General features: G+C 38.8%; 1 protein-coding gene across 7 annotated transcripts in view; it reads right to left on the bottom strand.

The window, feature by feature from the left end:
• The window catches only part of NRXN3 (neurexin 3), a 982,535-nt gene that overhangs the window by 22,505 nt on the left and 938,630 nt on the right, over positions 1-21,400 (bottom strand). For 5 of the 7 annotated variants that reach the window (XM_035901997.1, XM_035901996.1, XM_035901998.1 and 2 more), the window contains one exon: positions 21,166-21,241. In XM_035901997.1, the coding sequence (XP_035757890.1) occupies positions 21,166-21,241 (76 nt within the window). Of the gene's footprint in view, positions 1-21,156; positions 21,242-21,400 lie in introns of all 7 variants that reach the window. The other 2 variants (XM_009646640.2, XM_009646642.2) reach the window with 1 other exon arrangement.

Below are 21,400 nucleotides of genomic sequence, written 5' to 3' on the forward strand. Positions count from 1 at the left end.
TAGTTAGCGGTGTCCCTGCTCCTGCAGGGGGGTTGGACTAGATGACCTCTAGGGGTCCCTTCCAACCCAAAACATTCTATGATTCTAGTGAACTTCAGAAGTAGACAGGACCCATTTTTGGTGCAATATTTTTAGTCAGTTGGATGCTAGGCTACATTTGCCATTTCTGTTGAAAGATCCTACAAAGTAATTTAATTCATTCCTCAGCTAGAGTAAGCACATTACATTCTCAAAGTCTGTATCTAGTCCAGCTGCAAGTGACTCAGTGGATGGAACTTCCTCCCTTGCTTTGTGAGAGGAGGATCCAAAGCACAGCAGATTCACCGTCAAAAGGTTTCTCTTGAAAAGAACTTAAACTTCTCTTCTGATGGCAAAGTAGTGATCCTAGTTCTGCCCTCAATAATGCCTCTTCTTTTAGTATTTCCTTCTCCTCTTACAGACCGGAAGAACCTGCATTTGCAGCTTGTGTCCAAAGATAGCTGCTGTGCTTTTATCTTGGAGCCATAAACAAAACAAAGCAAAGCAAACCACAAAAAGAGAAATGGTTGTCCACTTCTTGGATAGCTGAATAATCCAGGATCATCCCAGGCATTACTTATCTCTCTGGAAGACAGTCAAGATCTAAAGCATTTCACTTTATAAGTCTCTTTGGTGAAGCAGCTGCAGCTTATTCTTGAGGATACATGGGAAACAGTAGTATTACAGACCTTTAACAAGGACCTCTAACAGTGTACACACTGGACTAAGGAAATTTGTTTGACAAGCTGTAGAAGAAAACAGGGGTGTTAATGAATGAGGGTAAATTGGGCTATACTGACATGGTGATGACTTCCAACTGAAAACAATACACAATTTCCTTGGAAATTATATCAAGCCAAATATTGCAATAACTGAGAAAAAAAAAAAACAAACCAAAACATGTCTGTTCAGCATTGTGAACATCAGTCCCTGGTAAAATGTAGAGTGAAGAGAATTTACAGTATGATGGTTGGAAAGAACCTTACTCCAGTAGGCTTTGAACAAGATTCATTTACCTGTGCCTTCACACCTAAACTTATTTCTTTCCTTAATCAACATGACTGAAAAGGGCACGTTAAGTATCTGCATGTTCTCTTCTATTGAATTTGAGCACTTTTACATACACTCCTAGGGTAATTGGGGTGTAAGAGTTAAGAATTGAAATGACCTATGTGACTATGTAGAAAAACTGCGATAAATCCAGGACTCATAAGCACATCTTCCAAATCATGGCTTATCCAGCAGTACAGCCCTGCTCATAATGTTACTCTTCCTTGGGTTTTGGATGTCAACGTAAATTCTTTCTGTGGATTAACTTGGAATAATGTTATTCCCATATACCCATATCAAAACTGAAAGAAAACAAGCCCACTCAAAAAAAAAAAAAAAAAAAAAAAAAGTAGTCCCCATAGTGGAAGTTAAATCTTGACAGTGCAAAACACTACTGGGGAATTAACTAACCTGGACAAAACCCTGAATGCAGTGAAAAATACCTCTGTGCCAGCTGCTGTGGCCAAAAAGAATTAGGCAGGAGTTAACAGAAATTTTTTATCTGTAATTTTCCTCATGCTACAAGAAGTCTTTGGGAGTCCAGAATTGAGGACAAGGCTTTCAGTTTCCTCCTTAGCCAAGAACAAGTCAAAATATTCCTCATAATTAATACAAGGGTTGTCTCACAGCCATGCTGAAAAGGCTAGGCCAAGTTCCCCATCAGCAAAATGAGCTAATGTTGGGTACACTAAGGCTTTGTACAGGTAACACCCATAAAGGAAAAATGCTATGTAAGAGACTCTTACTGATGAGATCACAACCAAGTAGACTGCTGATACATTCTACCAATCTACCATTGGGAAGCGGTAGAAAATCCTAGGTAGAAATCCTGATATTGAGTAAACTATTTATGTTTATGTCATACAGCCAAACTTTTTCCTCTGAAAAGGAAAAAAGGGAATGCCAACCTTTTGAGCAGTATGTTAGCTGTTGTTCTCTCCCATCAGTTGAGCGGATCACATCAGATCACATCAGAGGATGCGAGATGCTCTTTTGCTTTTGATTGTACTAATGTTTAAATGCACCAGAATCCCCTTGAGACCTCAAGCAGAGGTGTTTGGAGACAGAATGCCAATGACTATTAATCTGTGCTTTGAAGTCAATTCTCCTACTAAGCAGCACTTGTAACTGCATCAGAAATACAATAGAGCCGACTAATGTATAACTATCTAGCTCTGAAGCACTGCAGGGGAGCCCTTTGTATCGGAGCTTTCAACGTGTGAGCTAGTTCTGTCTATCATCTGGAAAAGACAAGAGGGGATAGTGCCACGATTCAGGCATTTTGGGATGGATTTTTGGCAGGACTTCTTGTTTGTTTGTTTTTATGGGCTAGTTTAATACTAGCCGGGAAGCAGAGAAGCATAAAGAGAGGGGGCCGTTTTTGCAGATTTCCTTTTAAAAGTTCAGGATTACAGTGGTGAAAGGCTGCTGCAGGCAAGTTTGAATCCTCTTTTTCAACATAGTGAATGACTGGAATAAACTATACTGTGATTCAGAAGCCAAAGCTTTAAGCTGTTTATCAGAGGTTGCATTATAGCAAGAAAGTGGCTGGGAAGCGTATTTGCTCTGTTTTCATAACAGATTGGATTAGAAGAGAAACAGACCTCGTTCCAAAAGTTAACCTACTTTAATATCAATGACAATGATGATACTTGGGTGTATTTCAGAAGCACAGGTAAAGACAGTATGTCCATGAATAAAGCTGAAGAGGTGGACACCAGAATTCTTCAGGACCATTCAGACTTTAAAGACTTTTTGAACAAAAATTCAGGATGACTGACTTCTGCTACTGATTAATTCTGCTTACCTCATTGGTAGGATAGGTGGCCTTGGCATCCTTTCTCCCTTATCTTGACACCACGATAAGATAACGTATGTCCCATTATTGCAAATGTTTAATTGTTTTCTTTGTTAGAGAAGTTCAAGCACTAACTTTCAAAATGTGCTTTTTTAGAAAAAAAAAACCCCAACAGTTAATATTCATAGACCAGGGCAGGTCAGACTGTTGCAGAATCACTATTTAAGGAGATATATAGTCACACACTTGAATATGTTTTCCATGTGACTGCTTACTGTATTACCTAAAATATTTACATTTAAATTTTATGGTCATTGTTAGAAAATCAACTAAGAACTGACTTTGCATAGCTATTAACCATCGTGTCTGAGCTTCATGGTTTAGTAATTCACAGGAGCATAACAATCATGAATACCTGTGAAATGAAAGTTAACTGCAGATCAAGTCTAATAGGATGGAAAGTTAATTAAAAGAAGGTAAAAAAAAAAAATCTTATCATATTAGGCTTTCCTCTGCTATGAAGTAAGACGTTATATGGTTAGATTTTAATAGGAAAGTATATTACTTTCTCATAGACTCTAATTTCCTTTATCTGTAGGAGCCACAAAATTTTCTCATGCAGATTTTTTTTTTCTGATGAATTCATTATTCCTATTCATATTCTTATTCTAATTGATGGTCTTAAGCACAATCAAAACAGAGATGGAACTGGAAATATTATGTTAAAAGAACAAACACTTTATTTGGGTAATTCTGCTACTGGCAAAACTTGCAGCTTTGAACTTTGTGAATGAATTAAAAAGGTCTTCAAATTCTAACCTTAGTGGCCTGAGATTTACTGGCTTATTAGGGTATTAATGAACAGCACTGTTTTGAAGTTAGGATAAAAAAATTCACCTCCAAAAGACTCATTATAAACACTTGAGCCTGTCTGGGTCCTTCCTTGCCTTTTGCAAAAGGACACTAAACATGGACAGGCACACAGACCAACATTACACTGGAGAAGAACTGTCAGATTTGCCTGTTATTCCCAGTGCCTAAACGATGCATGCTAGTCTTCTGTGGTAAATTTAAGTGTTTAAGGCAAAGTGGCTTCTTTTCACGACCTTCCATGTCATTGGGTTATCCATCAAAATGGAAGCATGCCAGAAGCCCGGTTATCAACTGCTTGATTTCTGCTACACATTACACAGGTACATGCAAAGGACACTCTCCTTCTCAACTTCCAATCCTTTCAGCTGCCTCACTCTTGCATATGTCAATGCCCCATGTTTTCAGAAGTTTGACTTTGCCTGTTTATTGGCTAATGAATCCATACACAACACTCAAATAAATAACTTTGACATAAGTTGCCATTGCTGCATTATAGCTCCATCACAATTCCTTATTATTATCTTATTTCACTGTCTGGTAATTTAGTAGTGGTAACCTCAGCTGAAAAATACCTCAGTGAAAGGGAACCAAGAGGCAATTCAAACATATAACTACAAAGAGAAGAATTCAGCACAGAAGTACTAAGCTTTGGGATAAGATGACAGCTGTATGTGCTCTGTCTTCATAGGTAGGGAGGCAGTGAATGGAGTTAACTGGAAAAGCACTTCATTTCTGCTCTTTCCTCAGCATCACCTTTCTCTTAGAAAAATACATTCTGCTTTGAAAAATCTGCCATGGGGTTCCATGCTTATTATGTCTCAGTGGATGCATTTCCAACTTGAAAAATATCTGATCTATTTCCAACTCTGAAGACATTCTTCATACCAACTCTCTGCCAGCCCAAGTTTGGGATCTGAGAGTCAAGTTCAGGTCTCCTATCATCACCACTCATAAGGAAAGACTGTAGGTCACAACATATGCCCTCAGCGACCTTGGAGCTACCCTACTGCCTTCAGTGTTTTTACAGAAATATGACTGACTGAACTTGTAAATTGGACGTAGGTAAATGACTCCACTGGATAAATGAGAAACAGATTGGAACCCAGTCCCCAAGGCCAGCACTGTGTGAGCTCCGCAGGGACGGACAGGTTACAAACCCATTAATGTCAGTGGACTGGACTCTAAAAGCAAACACACGTATCAATGAGGATGAGGAAAGACTGTTTGCTCATCTACAGCATTCAGGTATAACTATGGGTGAAACTGTTCCTTTTGCTTTAACAAATAGGGATGTTCATACTGAAAAAATAATTTTATTCAGAAACATTTCCTCCCCTTTATTAGTGAAATTCTTCTTTCAACTATAGCAGTAGTTTTTCCTTCTCCCCTTCTGCAACTGTTGCATGCCCTACAAATCCTTTTCTCCATGCATCTCTCAAATCTTCTGCACATTTCTCTCAACTAAAGCTTGTTAGCAAGTCACCTAAAAAAGCATCCTTCTAAACTCTCTGATTATGATATTTATAAAGCGGAGACAACAGTATTCATCCCTCTTACTAAAGGTCTGAACAGCTTATTTTTAATACCTACAAAACATTTTTCAAGTCTGAGATAAACAATGCTACTGAAGTACTAACGGTACATTTGTGGTTAAACACAGTACCTGACATATAGGGCTGGGTGTTCTGTCAGGTAACACCAAGAAGATCCAGAACACCATCAAGTGCAGAAATAAAAATGGAAGTTGCAGTGACTTACTTTACAGACAGAACATATTTTCTAAGCAAAAGGAGGGTTCACCTCTGCTCTCTTCAAGAATACTAACGTGCAGAGTACAGACGCACCGACTGGGCTCACAAAAGTAAGTGAAAGTCAGAAGCTACCTGATCTCAGAAAACCAACAGGAATTTCTCATGTATTCAAACCACGTTGAATAAAGTACAGCACTATAATGAAATACAGTAAAAAATGTAGATGATATGCACCTTATAAAAACAAGCTGGTTTACTCTACAGCTGAGCTTTGAAATGCTCCAGTTAAAGTCTCTCCTCTGTGTTAAACTATAGATTTTATTTTTTTTCCAGACTGCAATTTAAGGTCTAGCTAATTCTATATAGTGACTTTTTTTCACATACAACTATACAAACTCAGTCCCTATCTTACAAACTGCTAAATGCTTTCTACTTTCATTAATCCCAGTAAAAACTGAAGGGACTCAACATCTCATCAGGCTGCCAGTTTTTCCAGCCATCTGGTTAATGTAATTAGTAATTATGAGTGCACATGCATATATACAGGAATCTACACACATTTTTTTAAATTTTTTGACCATGCAAGTACTTAATTTGCATACAAATTCCAAGCTGCTATGGAGATTCAAGTGCTGACTGCTTCCTTTTCCAAAAGAAAATTCAACATCCCATTCATAAGTGCTCTGGACAAAAGGTTTGGAAGAGAGTTATAAACAAGTGAGGAATGCAGTGAAAAAGTTGTGCTGTTGGTATTTTAAGCCTATTATCAAATGTGGTCTCCTAGGAATTCCTTGTGCATACAAATTTTTTTTCATGCATGCAGTGAATTTCCTAATTTACTGTTTCTGATCTGATGTTCAGTTCTGGTAAACTATCATATGGCTGAAACTTAAGAGCATGATTTGCTACTTGCCTGCAGCAGTTTTACACTGATAATAATGCTTATATGCACTATTGCTAACTTACATTAGCACTAAGTAAGAGGTAGAGCATGTGCATAATTTCTTACAGTAGAATCACAGAGACCTGAAATAGGACATGCAAGCCATCTCCTGGGGACCAGTACAGGATATTACCAGCACTCTATTTTCATAACTAAGTTATTTGCTAGAACCATCTGAAATCTGTCATCATATTATGTAACTGAATAATACTTATGTTTTTTATATGTATACTTACACACATATCTATATGTATTATATACATATAGATATGCTTATACACACACATATATCTGTGTAGATACGTATATATATTTCCCTTAACTCCTATTTCCAGTACCTTTCCCAGTGCTCCAGTCAGAGATGCAGAGCTCAAATTTCTTGGATTTTATAAAAGGAAACTGCATTTGTCATCCCTTAATCCTCTGTTGCAGAGAATCTCTTTCCTCCGCACCAGTTCCCTATGCTTATTAAGCTTTCCAACTATTTTCAGAACTCAGGCTGTGTAGAAGCAGAGGCTTCACTGTAATGGAGCAGAGAGATAACGATGCCTCTCTACATGGCTTTGTCACTGCTACCCCCAAAATGATGTGCACAGTTCTATGCATTTCATTACCAGAAAAGAGCAGCACAAGACAAAACAAAAGAGAAAACTGATAAAGAACTGCTGTTCAACAAGGAACAATGATCATTGCTCTAAGCTGATGTCTGGAATCTTTAACTTCACTGCAGATAGCTCATTTGTCTTGTTTTGCATTTGCTGAAATCTCCCTTGCATAAGAAAATTAATGTAATATGACACACCACAGTAAAAGCTGTCATTGCCCTAACATGACTGGATCCCCAGAAAAATGACCTCCTGGAGTGTGTATCTGACAGAAGGTTTAAGAAATCTGTAGGATCAAAATACAACCTTTGTTTAAAAGTGAAGGAGAGATTAACTGAGGTTTGAAAGTGAAAGAAGAATTAAAATTCCAAGGTCGTATTTCAAGTCCTGCCACTCAGATAGTCCTTGAGGCCTGGGCCACAAAAGGATTAACTATCTCTTGTCAGCATATAAATCTAAAATTTAGATCTTCGAAGCAAGTGCTCAGCTGCACTAATATCCACAAAGCTCTTCTCAGCAGCTGGAAAAATTATGGCAATACAGCTATAAAATGTTGTTGGAGCCATTGGACATTCACACATGCAGCCATCTCCAGGATCCAACTGCTAAAATTCATTTTAAATAAGCATGTTGACTATGTAGCTGCCATTAGAGATCAAATCCCAATTAAATACAAAAAACAGTATTGCTTTCATAGGGATTTTAAGGCAAAAGAAGGAGCTATCACTACCAATTGATATTCCAAATACCACCATAAAGCTGGGTCTTCACAAAAAGTCTGTTTTTAAAAGTACTACAAACAGCTGTTTCCTCATTTGGTGCTCAGATTCCTAATTAATTAGCTTTAATGGAAGCTAAGCAAATCTGGTACGGAAAAAGAAACAAAACCGCTCAAGTTCCTCAGGGTACTTTAAAGGTTTCCATGTGAATATAGCGTTCTTACACAAGGAGCGCCAAGCCTGGCAGCTCTATAGAATTTCTTAAACTGTCTGAATTGGCAGTTCGTGTTTGGACACTTGCCACCTACGAGACAGGCCAACAGAGAACTTGTAGCTTATCGCCAGGAAGGAAAGGTCATCTAGGAGGCAAAAAAAAAAAAATCACCAGAAGAATAATCAATCTACTAGTTCAATAGTAAACGAGGTACAGGTGACTGAGATTCATTTTCCCTATGCTCTCACTTTGCATTTGCTGTAGAAAGCACTACTGGAGCGCTCATTCTTCAGCCGAGAACTGTGTAAATATCTTTTCAGAGGAGGTAAGTTAGGGAACAAACTACCGCACCAGATTTCCCTACTCTTCCCGTACGGAGGAAGAATTACTACTAACAGAGTGAGCTAGACACACAAATGACTGCTTTAATCTTTAAACAATCCTGTTATTAGAATAGAGGTGCTCCAGGCACAACATTTGCCGTTTGTTTTACCAGCTGTTTCTAAAAATACCGCCTCAGTGAAGGAGACTTTTTTCCCTCTCTCTCCAAAATAATTTTTGTTTTCTTTTCCTTTCCAAGGGAAAAGTGATAGATATGGAAAACAGCATATGTGGGAAAGATCACACAGCTTCAGGGATGGACTTTTACTGTTGCTATTCAAAATACAATGAAAAGCTATGAATGAAACAACTGAAGATGCTAAAATATCCCAATCCTTTGATAAATGTAACCAAAGTTGGATGCCCAACTCCTTTGATAAACACAATCAAAGGTTTTATTCTTCTAACACAATTGGTACAGAGCTAGTGACAGATGTTTCCTATGGGGAAAAGTATGGTATAATGTTCTGGAGAACTTAACGGGGGAGAAAGGAAGTTGAAAAACTGAAAACTCCCAAGTTAGTTAAGAGTGAAGGCTACTAGTCATATTTCCAGAAATTAAAAAAAGAGACAAGTATAGTGAAATCCCCACACAATACTTGTGACTACAAAACTTTAGTTTGCTTTGTAACAAGATACTTTGTTAGAATGTGAACTTTTTTTTTTATTTTTTAAAAAAAAGCCCATCAATTTCAAAATTAAAAGGCATTTTAAGCCAAAAGTTGAGATTTGCATTTTAGGAGTCATAAAACATTTTCTTGTTTTGAATTTAACACAGTTCAGAGGAAACTAGATGCTGTCCCCATAGTACTTTGGAAACATCAAATTTTCACTTTTTATCAAAAAAGAACTAAGGTACAAATATATTCAACTACCTTTCTGGTCTCCGTATTCTTTTTGGATTGATATGATATGTTTAAGGATGTGAAGAGTTTCAGGCAAACCTCAAAACCTCTTGGTTATCTTATCAGAAAACAAAGCTCAACATTTGTTCATAATTTTGTGGTCAATGTTTGCTCACTCTACTGCTGTCTGGGGCATCTCGCTCCCCATCAACCACTGGAATAAGGGCAGAGCTAGCAGTATGTCCAATCTATTGTACAAAAAAGTCCTTTTTTTTCTTCAGATACATACATACTCCTGATACACTTCAAAGTCCCTTGACTTTCTCTTTGGCTGTCAAACCCTCCTTAATCCTTCTCACAGCTCTCTGAGAGTCTCTAATTCCCTGGCAGTGATAAGTATTCAAAACCTTGCCAAAGGCACCTCCCTGCTGCAAGTTCAGATGTGTGCTGGAGGTCCTCTGTTTCAGACTATGCCCACATCTCAAACCTGAGAGCCACTCTTGCCTGCACTCACAAAACATCTTCCTCAAAATGCTGGGATGTACTAGCTGCTTTCTGAGTTATACAAAAGCCAAAGACTTGAATGAACACAACTTAACAGTAGTATGAGAAAGGGGATAAGGCAAGATTCAATCTGTTTGCTCCACATTTGCTTGTAAAGCTCCTAAACAAGTTTATTCTACTCCTCTATCTCAGTCCCCCAAATGCTCTTTTTAGTCAGACCACAAACACAGCATTAAGAGGTGTATACATATGCACACATGTATATATAGGGAGAGTGTTCATGCACATGCTTTGCAATAAATTAATGATCCATGTTTCAACACTAAAAGAATTAGCGTACAGAAGAACCACAGATTCTAGGGGAAATACAGATCTCCAGGCACTCCATAGTAGACTTGTTCCTTCATGGAGAACAGTGAGAAGAAGAAATTAAAATTATATTTTGATACTCTAGAAAATACCCTGAACTAATTACAGGGCTATTTTTGCTCTTTTTGTCTTTCAAATATAAAATTTATGAAGCCCTCAAGATTTCAGTAGTGAAAATGAGTAGTCCCTAACAGTAGTATCTAAAGTCAGTCATACTGGTTTCCATACCAGGGGAAAAAAAAGAATTACTGATATCCATTAAAAAAATATAAATAATTAAGATCAAAATTGCTTTGCACTTCTGCTTTCCTGCAAAGACAGAACAACTTTTTTTCCCCTTTTTGATGCCTCTGACATTTATTGTTCTGATACTGAGATGGAGTGAAACCAGTGAAGAGACAAAAGCGTTGGAATTTTCTCGTTGCTCTAAAAGAAGCTAATTTTGAGATTTTGTATGTTTGTCTGTAAAATAGTTGTAGTTCCTCTTGAATGCCAAAAGAGGAGATGATGATCCTCATAACACCACCCCATGGGACCAAACAACTTCAGCTTTTATGAGACTCAGAAGTAGAAAAATGAATCCTTGAGTGCAGCTCTTTTGTAAGGTTTAAATAATTTATTTATCAGAGCAATGAAAATGCAGAATAAAGTATGTTGTTGAATTAGTGGACATTTGAGATTTTGAATCAAGTAAGTCTGATTTTTTTTTTTCCTTCTATCTCCACCTTAAAAATTTGTATGATCTTTGTCTCCTGCTCCTCACACAGCATTTAAGGAAAGTCTTACTACTTCATATCACTCAGGAGCCAAGATTCCCAGCTGCTAACAGTTGGGATACAGCATTAATTTCTAGCTCTTGTGATTAATAACTTGGAACTGAAATAGAAAGGCAGAATGAAGGCAAGGTAATAACCCCTTTGACATGATTATAAGCTTTGGTATCTTATGAAATACTTGGGTTAAAAATGGAAGTAGAATCCTGCTCTACCAAGGCATCATTCCAGGTGTTGTAGTTCATGTGAACATCAGTACCTTTAGGCTTCTAATACATAAGACACCTTCAGGTCTAGGCATGATGACCAAAATAACAAAACTTTTTAGGAGCAAAAGTGCATCTCTGTGTCTAGTATCTGTAAATGCTCAAAGTGTTTTCTCTCTAGCAGATATTATATATCTTCCAGAAATCAGACAGTTTCTTCTTGTTTAAAGCTGAATAATCAGTTGCTATAGACATTTAAGGGTCTAATATACATACATTTGCCTTTGCTGTAAAATCTGTTCCTGAGTCATGTGCTAGCTCTTCTCTTCCACTGAATGTGTCACTGGCTATTTTTTCTTTCTTTCCCATATATTTTATGAAGCTGAAAATCAAAGCTAACAGGGACAAAAAGCAAGTCCCAGCAGGTTGAAAATATCATATCTTAGTATTTTAGACATGTGTCAGCTTGATAACATAGGCACAGCACTAGAGGGATTGCCAGAATGTGACAGTGCACATGGCTTCAAGTTTAGAGAACACGCTTTAAAAAAAGACTGGAAGGCAGCAAGGGCAAGGTAGCCAGACTGTGGGTCTGATCCTGATCTCCTCCTGATCTTAAATGCAAAGCCAGGGAAACTTACACCAGCTAAGGCAGGCTGGAGAAATTGAAGTTTTGGAAGCAAAATTCTGATCAGGATGCGACTTCAAGGGATGGAAGTGCTGATCTAAAAGGCCTGCATATTGTAGTCCGCCTATCTCATTAATTTATGTAGCCTGAGCATGGTTCATCCCATTGCCTGTGTTAACTCTAGAGGAAAAGGTGACATTTAGTGAAAATGATGCCAAGCCAACGTTCCCTGACATGAAAATATTTGGCTTTTGTATCACTTGCTTCCATCTGCACTAACAGATTAGGAGTTGTATCTGCTTCATAAAAATACACAATAATGTTACTTGCCACAGCAAGTGAAGACTGCACTTAGTGCTAAAACCTTAACAGTGACATAGCTTGTTTGTATGTTTCTGGTAGTTAGCAGTACAGTACCATTTTGGCGTATTGCACAGCAATTTGCACCTGAATATCAAAGTCCATTAAAATATTAATTAAAACTCCTTTTTTTCCCTTCATTTCCACCTCTTTTAGTTAAGAAGCATTTCGTTTACCCTGCCTTACAGGTAGTCAAATGAGCAATATAGATGCACAGGCACAAAAGGAATCAGCAGGAGAGCTGGGAACAAGACACCCAGAGTCCAGGCTTTTTATCCTTAGCTTTAACAACTCAACCCTCAGCTCTCTCCCTTGCTCAGTGACAAATGTCACAAGAACTGAAGCCAGCAGCCTGCCCCACAGAAAACACAAGTACAAACTATTTCAAGCACCAGAAATCCATATGTACACTTAGTGGGTAAAAGGGAGCACAAGGGGACCTTCCACGGGATCTCCCGTGTCCCAGTGAGCCTCGCTCCCTGCAGCAAGGGCCAGTCGCAGGCAGCCCAGAGGCTACCTAAGGCAAAAAGAAGCAACCGTTCATCAGGTGTTCGCGCTTGGCCACAGCCTGGAGGTTACTCTCCCGACAACAGGACACTTGATTTACTCATCACAGTGCTCCAATATGAAAGTTACCCTGAACTTCATGATGAAGGGAGCTAAAGCTCCAATTGTTCTGCTCCAATAACACCTGCCACTTGAGCTAAAAAAATTCTTTCTTTTGCTGTTAGCCTCATAACAGGACTGTTCTGGTCTATCTGACAGAGGGCAGCATTACACAAAACCATGAGCTTGTTGATTATATTGTAATTTTATAAGCAGTTGCTTTATTTAAGCAATTCCCAAGAAAAAGCCTTAGATCTCATAGGAATTAATAGTTGTGAAAAACACATAGAGATCCAAAATCTAAACTGAGAATGCTGTAAATATCGATTTGCTTTTCCTATAATTGATAGGACTCAGTAATGTTTCTCAGATCACACACAAGTTAAGAAAACTGGCCTGAGCATAAGATCATTGGTTCTTATTGGTGACAGAAAAGCTATCTTCTTTTTATCTCTCTGCAGGTACAGGGACAGTACCTTGGATAAGTTAAATGCAATAATTAAATGAAATAATTCCATGTTGGAGATCTGAACATACCCCATCACTTCCCTCTTCTGGTAACTCTTTGCTTAAACAGGTAAGCTTTATATTGTGCTCCTGTGAGAAAAGTTCACAGATTTCGGCATTTCAGCTTCGCTGCAGAACAAACTAATTCCTGCAAAACAACTGGTATTTTAGCTAGGCTAAACGTATGCATTAAGCATGCTTTTTGTGATGTCCTGAACATCACCTGTGTGGAAACTGGCTGCTTCTTCCTCGCTAACTTGACCTCATCCATGGATGCCAGCTGATGTATCCCAACATGCTGAGGCCTTCAGTGCCACTAACATGGCTAGTTCACTCAGTGGGAACAGAATAAAGGATACGGGGGAATGCACCCCAGTACAAGCCTAAGGATGTTTTTTTCTAAATAGTGTTTCAAGTCTAAGCAGACACCTGAAAACTCTGCTTGTTTTCTTCTGCCTTATGCATTATTGCATATTTATGATGCATATGGCAGAAGACACTCCAGATGCATTTTCAGAATTGTTTTTAAGTTACACCAGTAAACAACAGCAATCGGTATCAGTAAAGAGGAGACATCACACAGTGACAAACAGAAGACTGACCCCATAGAGGGAAGATGCACCACTCTTAAAACCTTAAGCACATCCTACATTTTTGTCTCCTAAATATATGTGAACTACGAACAGTGGATTTTAGAAATACATTCACGTAGATATCATTTCAGTTGCACATGCAGTGATACTCCCTTCCCAAGATTACCTTTTATAAAAGGGCCTAGGTATTTTCCATTTAACATACAGCCTGCACGCCGCGCAGCATTCCGTAGCGCCTACAGCACAGACAACAGGAGCTCTCGCTCTAAGACATCAGCATGGACATACAAATCCCCTAAGAAGCTGTGTAAGAAGTGACTTTAGCATTATGTCAGTAAACCATTTCTAGGAGCGAAACGATAACAGAGTTTGAAAACTTTCCAGCTGCAAACTTTGTCTTCCTTAAGAAGCTGCACAGACACCTTGCGACTTCCAGCCTGAAGCCTCAAGGTGACACTTGGAATGTCATTCAAAGCTTGGTGCCCCTTTGTGGACCTCCTTGGGCAGGTGGGGAGGGACGGAGAGGAGGGAGAGGGGAAGAGGGACGACAGAGCGGTGGGGAGCTGAACACCAGCTTACGAACAGAGAACAGAATCACATAACAACACTGGACCAATGGACTCCAAGACACACTGACAAGACAGATGGACACAGACAAGACGTAAGATCGCTACTGAGAAATAAAAAAAGAGCAAAGAAACCCATAAAATAAAGTAGATATATAACGCTGAGGCTGCCAGAAGCAGCCGATGGTACTGGCATAACTCTTCCAAAAAGAAGAAATTATAATACAACTAAAAATTAAAACTGAAACGATATCCCCCCCAAATTATACACTACAGACTTGCTCAGTTAGCCTGAATGCGTAGCTCTGATGAAACACAAGATGGCGTCATCACAGCCCATGCACCGGTTAATGAAGGCCATGGTTAGTTAAATCAGCTAAACTACAGCATGCCACAAAAATGATCTTGCAGTGACCCAGAAATAAAAGATACGACAGATACTCTGCATTGCAATAAAATTCTTTTTATGCCATCTGCGGTTTGTAGGGCTTTCTTCGTTGGAAGAATTGTTCCTGGGAGAACACAGGGGTAAAGGGGAGACTTTTTTTCCTTCTGGGTGTTTTTTCTCTGAACTCAATTAAAAAAAAAGGAAAAAGGGAAAAGACAGGATAGAGACTTTGCAGAATTTTAAACCAGGTAGGGAGAAGAGAAAATAAAAAGAAAGGAGGGGCAAGAATCTTCATTCTTTTGCACACAACTTTCTTGGGATGTCTGAAAATGTGGATTTCTTAAGGATGGCAAGAAAAGATTTTGTTGCCTTTATTGGTTTGCAGATCTATATCTCTTTCTTGAGATGATTAAACCATTATTTCATTGGAAGAACTCCAAAAATATAAATTGAAAACTACAGCAATGATTTTAAAAATTAAAAAATAGCGGTATGGCACCATTACGAGCCAAAAGAAAAAGGGAAAGAAATATAAAAGAAACTAAAATGTCAATCACCAAAAATTCATGCGGCACAAGATGAGGTGAAACGACAGAAAATGTTCTTCAAATATATACAATGTATATATCTATCTATATATACACGGAGTAGATGTGTATATATCGATGGATATACCTGTATAATTTTTTTATTCTCCCTGCCCCACCCTACCCCAAGGCTAATTGGTAGATGAAACTATCAATTAAAAGTAAACAAATAAATAAAAGGAGGAAAGAAAAAACTCTAACAAAAAAGAAATTAACGTGCTTTGTTCACCAAGAAATCACAATATCATGCAGCTGTCCACGCCAGCGGATGCCAGGGTTAGATGAAGGCATGAATTTCTGTGTAAACATGTGATTGGATGATAGGGGCTACTGCTGATATTGGTCATTTATTACTTTATCATATACACATATAGATATATATGCACGCTGTATATATAGCACATATATAGATAAAATATCCTCATGGGTGGCGCCTTTGGAGCTTACATAGGAAAAAAGACCAATATGCTGAAAACCAAACTCAGTATAAATTCCTAATATAAAAAAAAGAAAACAAAAATTCCTCTAAGTCATCTGCATGCTTGATTAGTAAAACTTGTTTGTTTGATTTTGTTTTGGCCGTAAGACCGTAGCTAGGAAATTCCATCAAACAAGTGATGCTATCATACCCTGGAAAGTGCCGTGTATGAATTCCCCTCCTTCGGGTCTGTATGGCGTTCAGCCTGTGAGATGGGAAGCCTACTTCTCAGTGCACTCTGAGGCATGTGCCCAACTTTAAAGGACATTTCTTGTTTACAGCATGGGAAATGGAACAGAATTCCTGCTTGACAGAGGGAGAGACTGGGGGTAACTGGGCAATGGATTTGTGGGCGATGTTGAGAAGAGCAATGAAAATTCCCTGGGTACTTCAAGAAGGCTGATGTGGTTCATGGAGGACCAGAGCCAAATCAGCGCTTCTCTTGGTTTCTTCAGTCAATGTTTCTTCTCTTCCAGCATACTGCTTTTTTGCACTGTGCTGGCTGCTTGTAGACTCTTGGAAAAGAGATTCTGCTTGTTTTCTGTAAATAAATCTCTGACCCAGGAAGCCTGCAGGTAGCTGGGTCTCCAGCTTTCATGGGTGGAAGCTTGATTGTCCTAGCCCATAAGTCAGGAGCCTGAAGTGGATGAGTACAGGCTGGTAAATTATAGATACAGACACCATATCTGTAGGATATGTGTTTCCTGTGTATGGGTATATGCTACAAAACACTGTGTAACTTCCTGTACAAAGAACTGTAGATTTTGGCATCTCTATTCCTGTCTCCAGTCCCTCGTGGGAAAGGCTTACCAGTCCAATTAGACAATGCCAATCTTATGGTATATGAAGCCTTTTGGGAAACACAGAATAAATTTCTCTGGAAAAAATCACCTAGGAAATTGTTGGGCTGATAGGAAGGGAAAGCTGGCAACAGCACCAGGGAAGAAGCATGGGCTGTGTCAAGCCAGGGAGCTAGCATTAAGCCCTACAGACCATTTCAAGAGGTTGCATTATGGGCTTCAGGCTAAGCAGTGAGTGTTTAGGTCTTACTGTTTTGACTAGTGCAATGAGCAGCTTGGGCTAAGCTCCCAATTAGCTGCCCAGCCACCAGCACCCAGCCTGCCTGGTGCCAGAGCCCTGCACTAATGGACATGCTTGACAGGGACAAGGGCGATGGTTAAAGGAGGCAGCAGCAGCTGCTGTCAGGAAAGCGTAACTATAATCCTCAAGGCTTTGAAGTCTCAATAAGAGCAGATCATAGAGGTGCTCCTCATTTGACTGGGAAGAGATAAATGCTTTCTTTAGTCACAATGGCACAGGGCTTCCTAGTTAGGAGTAAAGATATTCCCCTTACAAATCTTTCATTCTCTGGGAGCAGCTGAGTGACCAAAACACCACCACAGAGCTGTGTTCAAAAGCACAGACTCGGGACCCTGGCTTCAACATCGAGGAACTTGAACATTTGAGTCTCAGATCTCCCCGGAACAGGCCAGAAGAGAATTCTGTACTCATACCAGAGAAAAGCCATCATGTTTCTGGTGCAGAAACCAGAAGGTTTTTGAATATGTCCCAGGACAAGAGGACATTTTCATAGTGTTAAGAGAGGGACTGCTCTCAACTGCAAGTAAATGTTTCTTCAGGACGGATGAACAGTTTTATGCCCTCTGTATCATTTACAGTAAGCCATTATGGGCGATCCTAGAGATCTGAGGGTATCTAGACTTGTCTGCAATAAGATGAATAGTAAGTATTTTTTATCCCTGAACATGCAATGGCTTCTTTTTCATGCAGGTGAGTTTGGGATTCACAGCTGCCATTGCCACCACTTGTTAGAATAATTCCTTATGCATACATACGCGTCTATGGGGCATCCCTGCAGGCTACCTCAGCCTGGACAGGTCCTGTGACAGCTCCTGGTTCCTAAATAAAGGGATCTTGTTTAGATCCCAACAAAAATCACTTTTGGAAGAGGGGCACACAGTGGTAGCCAGCCTGCTACAGTGAGTGTCTCAAGCTAGCCAGGAAAATTCTGAGGGGAGCAGAGTGAGGAAATTGCCTTACACCATCTTCTTTTAAAGAGATGCAAGTATCCAGATGCAGATTGTATCCTTACTAAGACTCAGGTCTTGGATTCAACAATCAGAGTTAAGTGGTAATAAGACCTTGCAAATGGTTCTCATATGATATTCAGCCTCAAAAAGGACATGATTTTCTGTCTTTTGAACTATCTTTGAGTATACCAAAACCAAAGTCTTCAAAAGGACTCGGTAGGGTACTGCCTCTGATCCAGGACCAAGACCAAAGTAATACATTTAGATCTTGGGATTTGATTCTGACCCATATGAAACCTGAAAGCTTTTGATTTGCTGGGCAACATTCTCTGCTGCCCTTGTCTTGGTTATTGCACAGGAGGTTCATAGTGATGTATATCATATCTCACAGCTGCAGCAGTGAGTTCAGTAACCTTTGCATTACTGGACCATGGCACTGAGGGTGATGGAAGGCCAAGTCCTGGCATTTGGCAGAAACTCAAGAGCTTTAAAAGCTACACATTATCAGAGCAACAAAAAGGAGCCTGTGCTGGTTTAGGTCATTTAATTTTCAATTTGCTGCAAAAGGGATCAGGCAAGCCAGAAGGCAGCGTAAAATACACTGATCTGTCAACAGAACAGGATGAAGCAACTTCAAATGGGCCCAATTAAAAAAAAAAAAAAAAAAAAAAAAAAGAAATTTTTAAAAAAACCCAAGCCCACACACTAGAAAATACAAGCAAGATAATCTGGATCTTGACTTTCCACAATGTATACATTTAAGTACCAGATCTTGGCGTATGGCCAGACAGCTTTGGCTGGTGAAGTGTAAAGGCAAACATATCTGCTTAGCCAAGCCAGCACCACTGGATTTTGATAAGCCGGCTCAGATTGCTCTAGTGCTCCAGAGCGGAATGGGCTGTGTGAGTGCTTTGATAGGGGCTGTATTGCAGACACTGATCTGCCTTCCCTGGAACACTGGGAATGGAGACAATAAGATAGACAAAGAAACCTAAATGAGCAGCACCGTAAACCTGTTACTTTGCCTTCTTATTATGACAGAATGAGCTAAGTTTATGCTTTTGGAGGCGAAAAGGACCTGCATATGCCTCCTCCTTCTGGTGACTTTGTACACCAGCCCATCTGAAAGCAGGAAAACCCAAAATCTAGAAGTGACCTTCATCAGCAAGGACCATCTGGGAGACTTTTTTTACATATTATCAGGCTAACTTTTATCCTCAATGCCACAGTAATTCCCAAGAAAAGATTCAGATTTCAGTGGCTCAGGCAGACCACCATCCTATGGAGCAGGAGTAGGGTGCTATAAAAGATACTGGGTGAAATTTTCAAGACTGTCTAGTAGTTTAGGAGACTACCTTCAGCACATTTTCAGCAAATCATGTTATTTTACATGGCAGATATTCAAATGTCTGTAGGCACTTATAGCTGCCAACTGTAATGCTTAGCAGGATTTTCAAAGGCAAGTCATTTTTACAAATCCAGTTTGTACCTGTTTGTAGCATTAGATTTCTAACTGTGTCAGGAGAGGGATATTTTTAGTCTGGAAATGTTGCTCTGAAGCACTCTGAAATTTCATGCTAAACATCCTGTTTTACCAAATTTCTCCTCAAACTTTGATTTTTCCACTGGCAGCAGAAACTGAAAACATTGCTACTACAATTTCTAGCCATTGAAGTAATTGTGATTTCTGCATTAAAACATAAATGACAATAATGGTCAAGAGGAGGAGTCTGATAAAGATCTTGTTTTCTCCTTTAAAAAAAAAAATGAAGTCTTGAAATGTTAGTGAAGCTTTAATGAAATGATTCCTATTCATTCTGTTGCGTATCAGTTGTAGTGCATTAGTCCTTTTAGCATGGTCCTATTAATCTCATGCCTTACTTTCATGATAATCACTGTGCTGGCATTTCATTACTACCTTTACTTAAAATCCCAATACCCACGCTGTTTATGTTTCACGATCTAGTATTATCTGGACTGCTTTTCTGCCAGGTGGAGACTTGAAAAACTCATAGAGATCTGTGAAAAAGGAGATGGGAGTAGGCTGAGTGATCTGTTAGCATCAGTCGTTGTGTCACTGCCTTCCCTGCCACCACAGGGAAGTCAAGAGTACGGGTGGAAGTTCCCAGCTACAAGGCAATGCCAATCTCAGGTTACTGCAGGACCAAGTTCTACCAAAAAATGCAGGTACAGCATGACAAATTGAAAAGAAATATGAAAGCACTAGCCTTGGGTGAATTTTAATGTTATTATTGTATTAATCAAATGGCTTCAGGAAACTAGAAACAGAACATTTATAAAGCTTTCTTGGGATTTTTTTAAAGAAAAAACCCAAAACATCCCAAATAAAACAAAGCAAAAACAAACAAAACAAAAAACCCCCTAAGCTATTTATGTTTCACTTTTAAGGACAAAAAACTCTAACCAAACTCCCTCTTTTTCTGTTAAATGTACACAGAAATTCCATGATGTCTGTTCTCTATTATAAAAATGCTTAACTCATGGCAAGCCTCAAAAAAGAAGACTTGAAAAAGCCTGTAAGAAATAAAATAGACTGCAGTTGCCTGCTGGATATCACATCATATATCTCACCAGAAAGAAAAGCCATCAATTTATCAAAATGTATCTGAAAAGGAGAAGTTGAGTCAGTTCCACATGGGCAGTCCTTCTGACTCTTTAATGGATACATTTTGAAGCATCACTGCAGATAACAGGGCAAGAATTACTACTAATTTTGTTATGTTTGAACTATATTTTGGTGCTCCCCAATTTCCTTGGGCTCATGGGAAACAAAATTAGTATAAATACATTACCATGTTAACTGTATTCAAAATCCCATGGACAAATGTATCCTTTTACAGTCCGTCTTCAGAGCAATTAACAAAGATTAAAAAACGCTAATAATTATTGCTTCACTTTTGTTTCTCTTATATTTTTCAAACATTCACCCTCCCCACTTCATAAATCCTTATTATTTGTCACATGCCACATTGATATTTTTGCTTTCCCGCTGTGTCAGTAAAGTAACTGCTACAAACATGTGAACTATTAATTACCTGGGATCACTTTCAAGAAGTTTGGCTTTCCATGCAAACAACTTTATATTAACCAGATAGTCACTACATATCTGTGTTTTGCTGTTGCCAAGTCCATGGGATCTGATGCTTGGCTGTATAATATTTATTTTATAGACAGTGTATATATACATAAATGTATATATATACACATATACACACATATATATACATATATAATTATATATGTATACATTCACACACATATATTTATATGTATGCATTGTTTTTTGCAAATGAAATAAGAAAGCAAGCAAAACAAGACTGACCTGACTTACCTGTACTGGGCTCACAGTCAATGAAATCTTCATCATCACTGGAACATTCAGCTGATGAAACGATGTCATCTGTTGTCTGGCATGTGAAGGAAAGGAATGAAGGAAAAAGAACAGAGGAAAAACAAGTAAGATATTTGCAAGTCAAGAGGCTGTTACAGAGGCAGCTAAGCATCCTAGAAAAAAAAAAAAAAATGTTTCATAGAATCATAGAATCATAGAATGTTTTGGGTTGGAA

This window comes from Egretta garzetta, unplaced genomic scaffold (assembly GCF_000687185.1).
Source record: "Egretta garzetta isolate BGI_Z169 unplaced genomic scaffold, ASM68718v1 scaffold79, whole genome shotgun sequence".
Classification (NCBI taxonomy): Eukaryota; Metazoa; Chordata; class Aves; order Pelecaniformes; family Ardeidae; genus Egretta; species Egretta garzetta.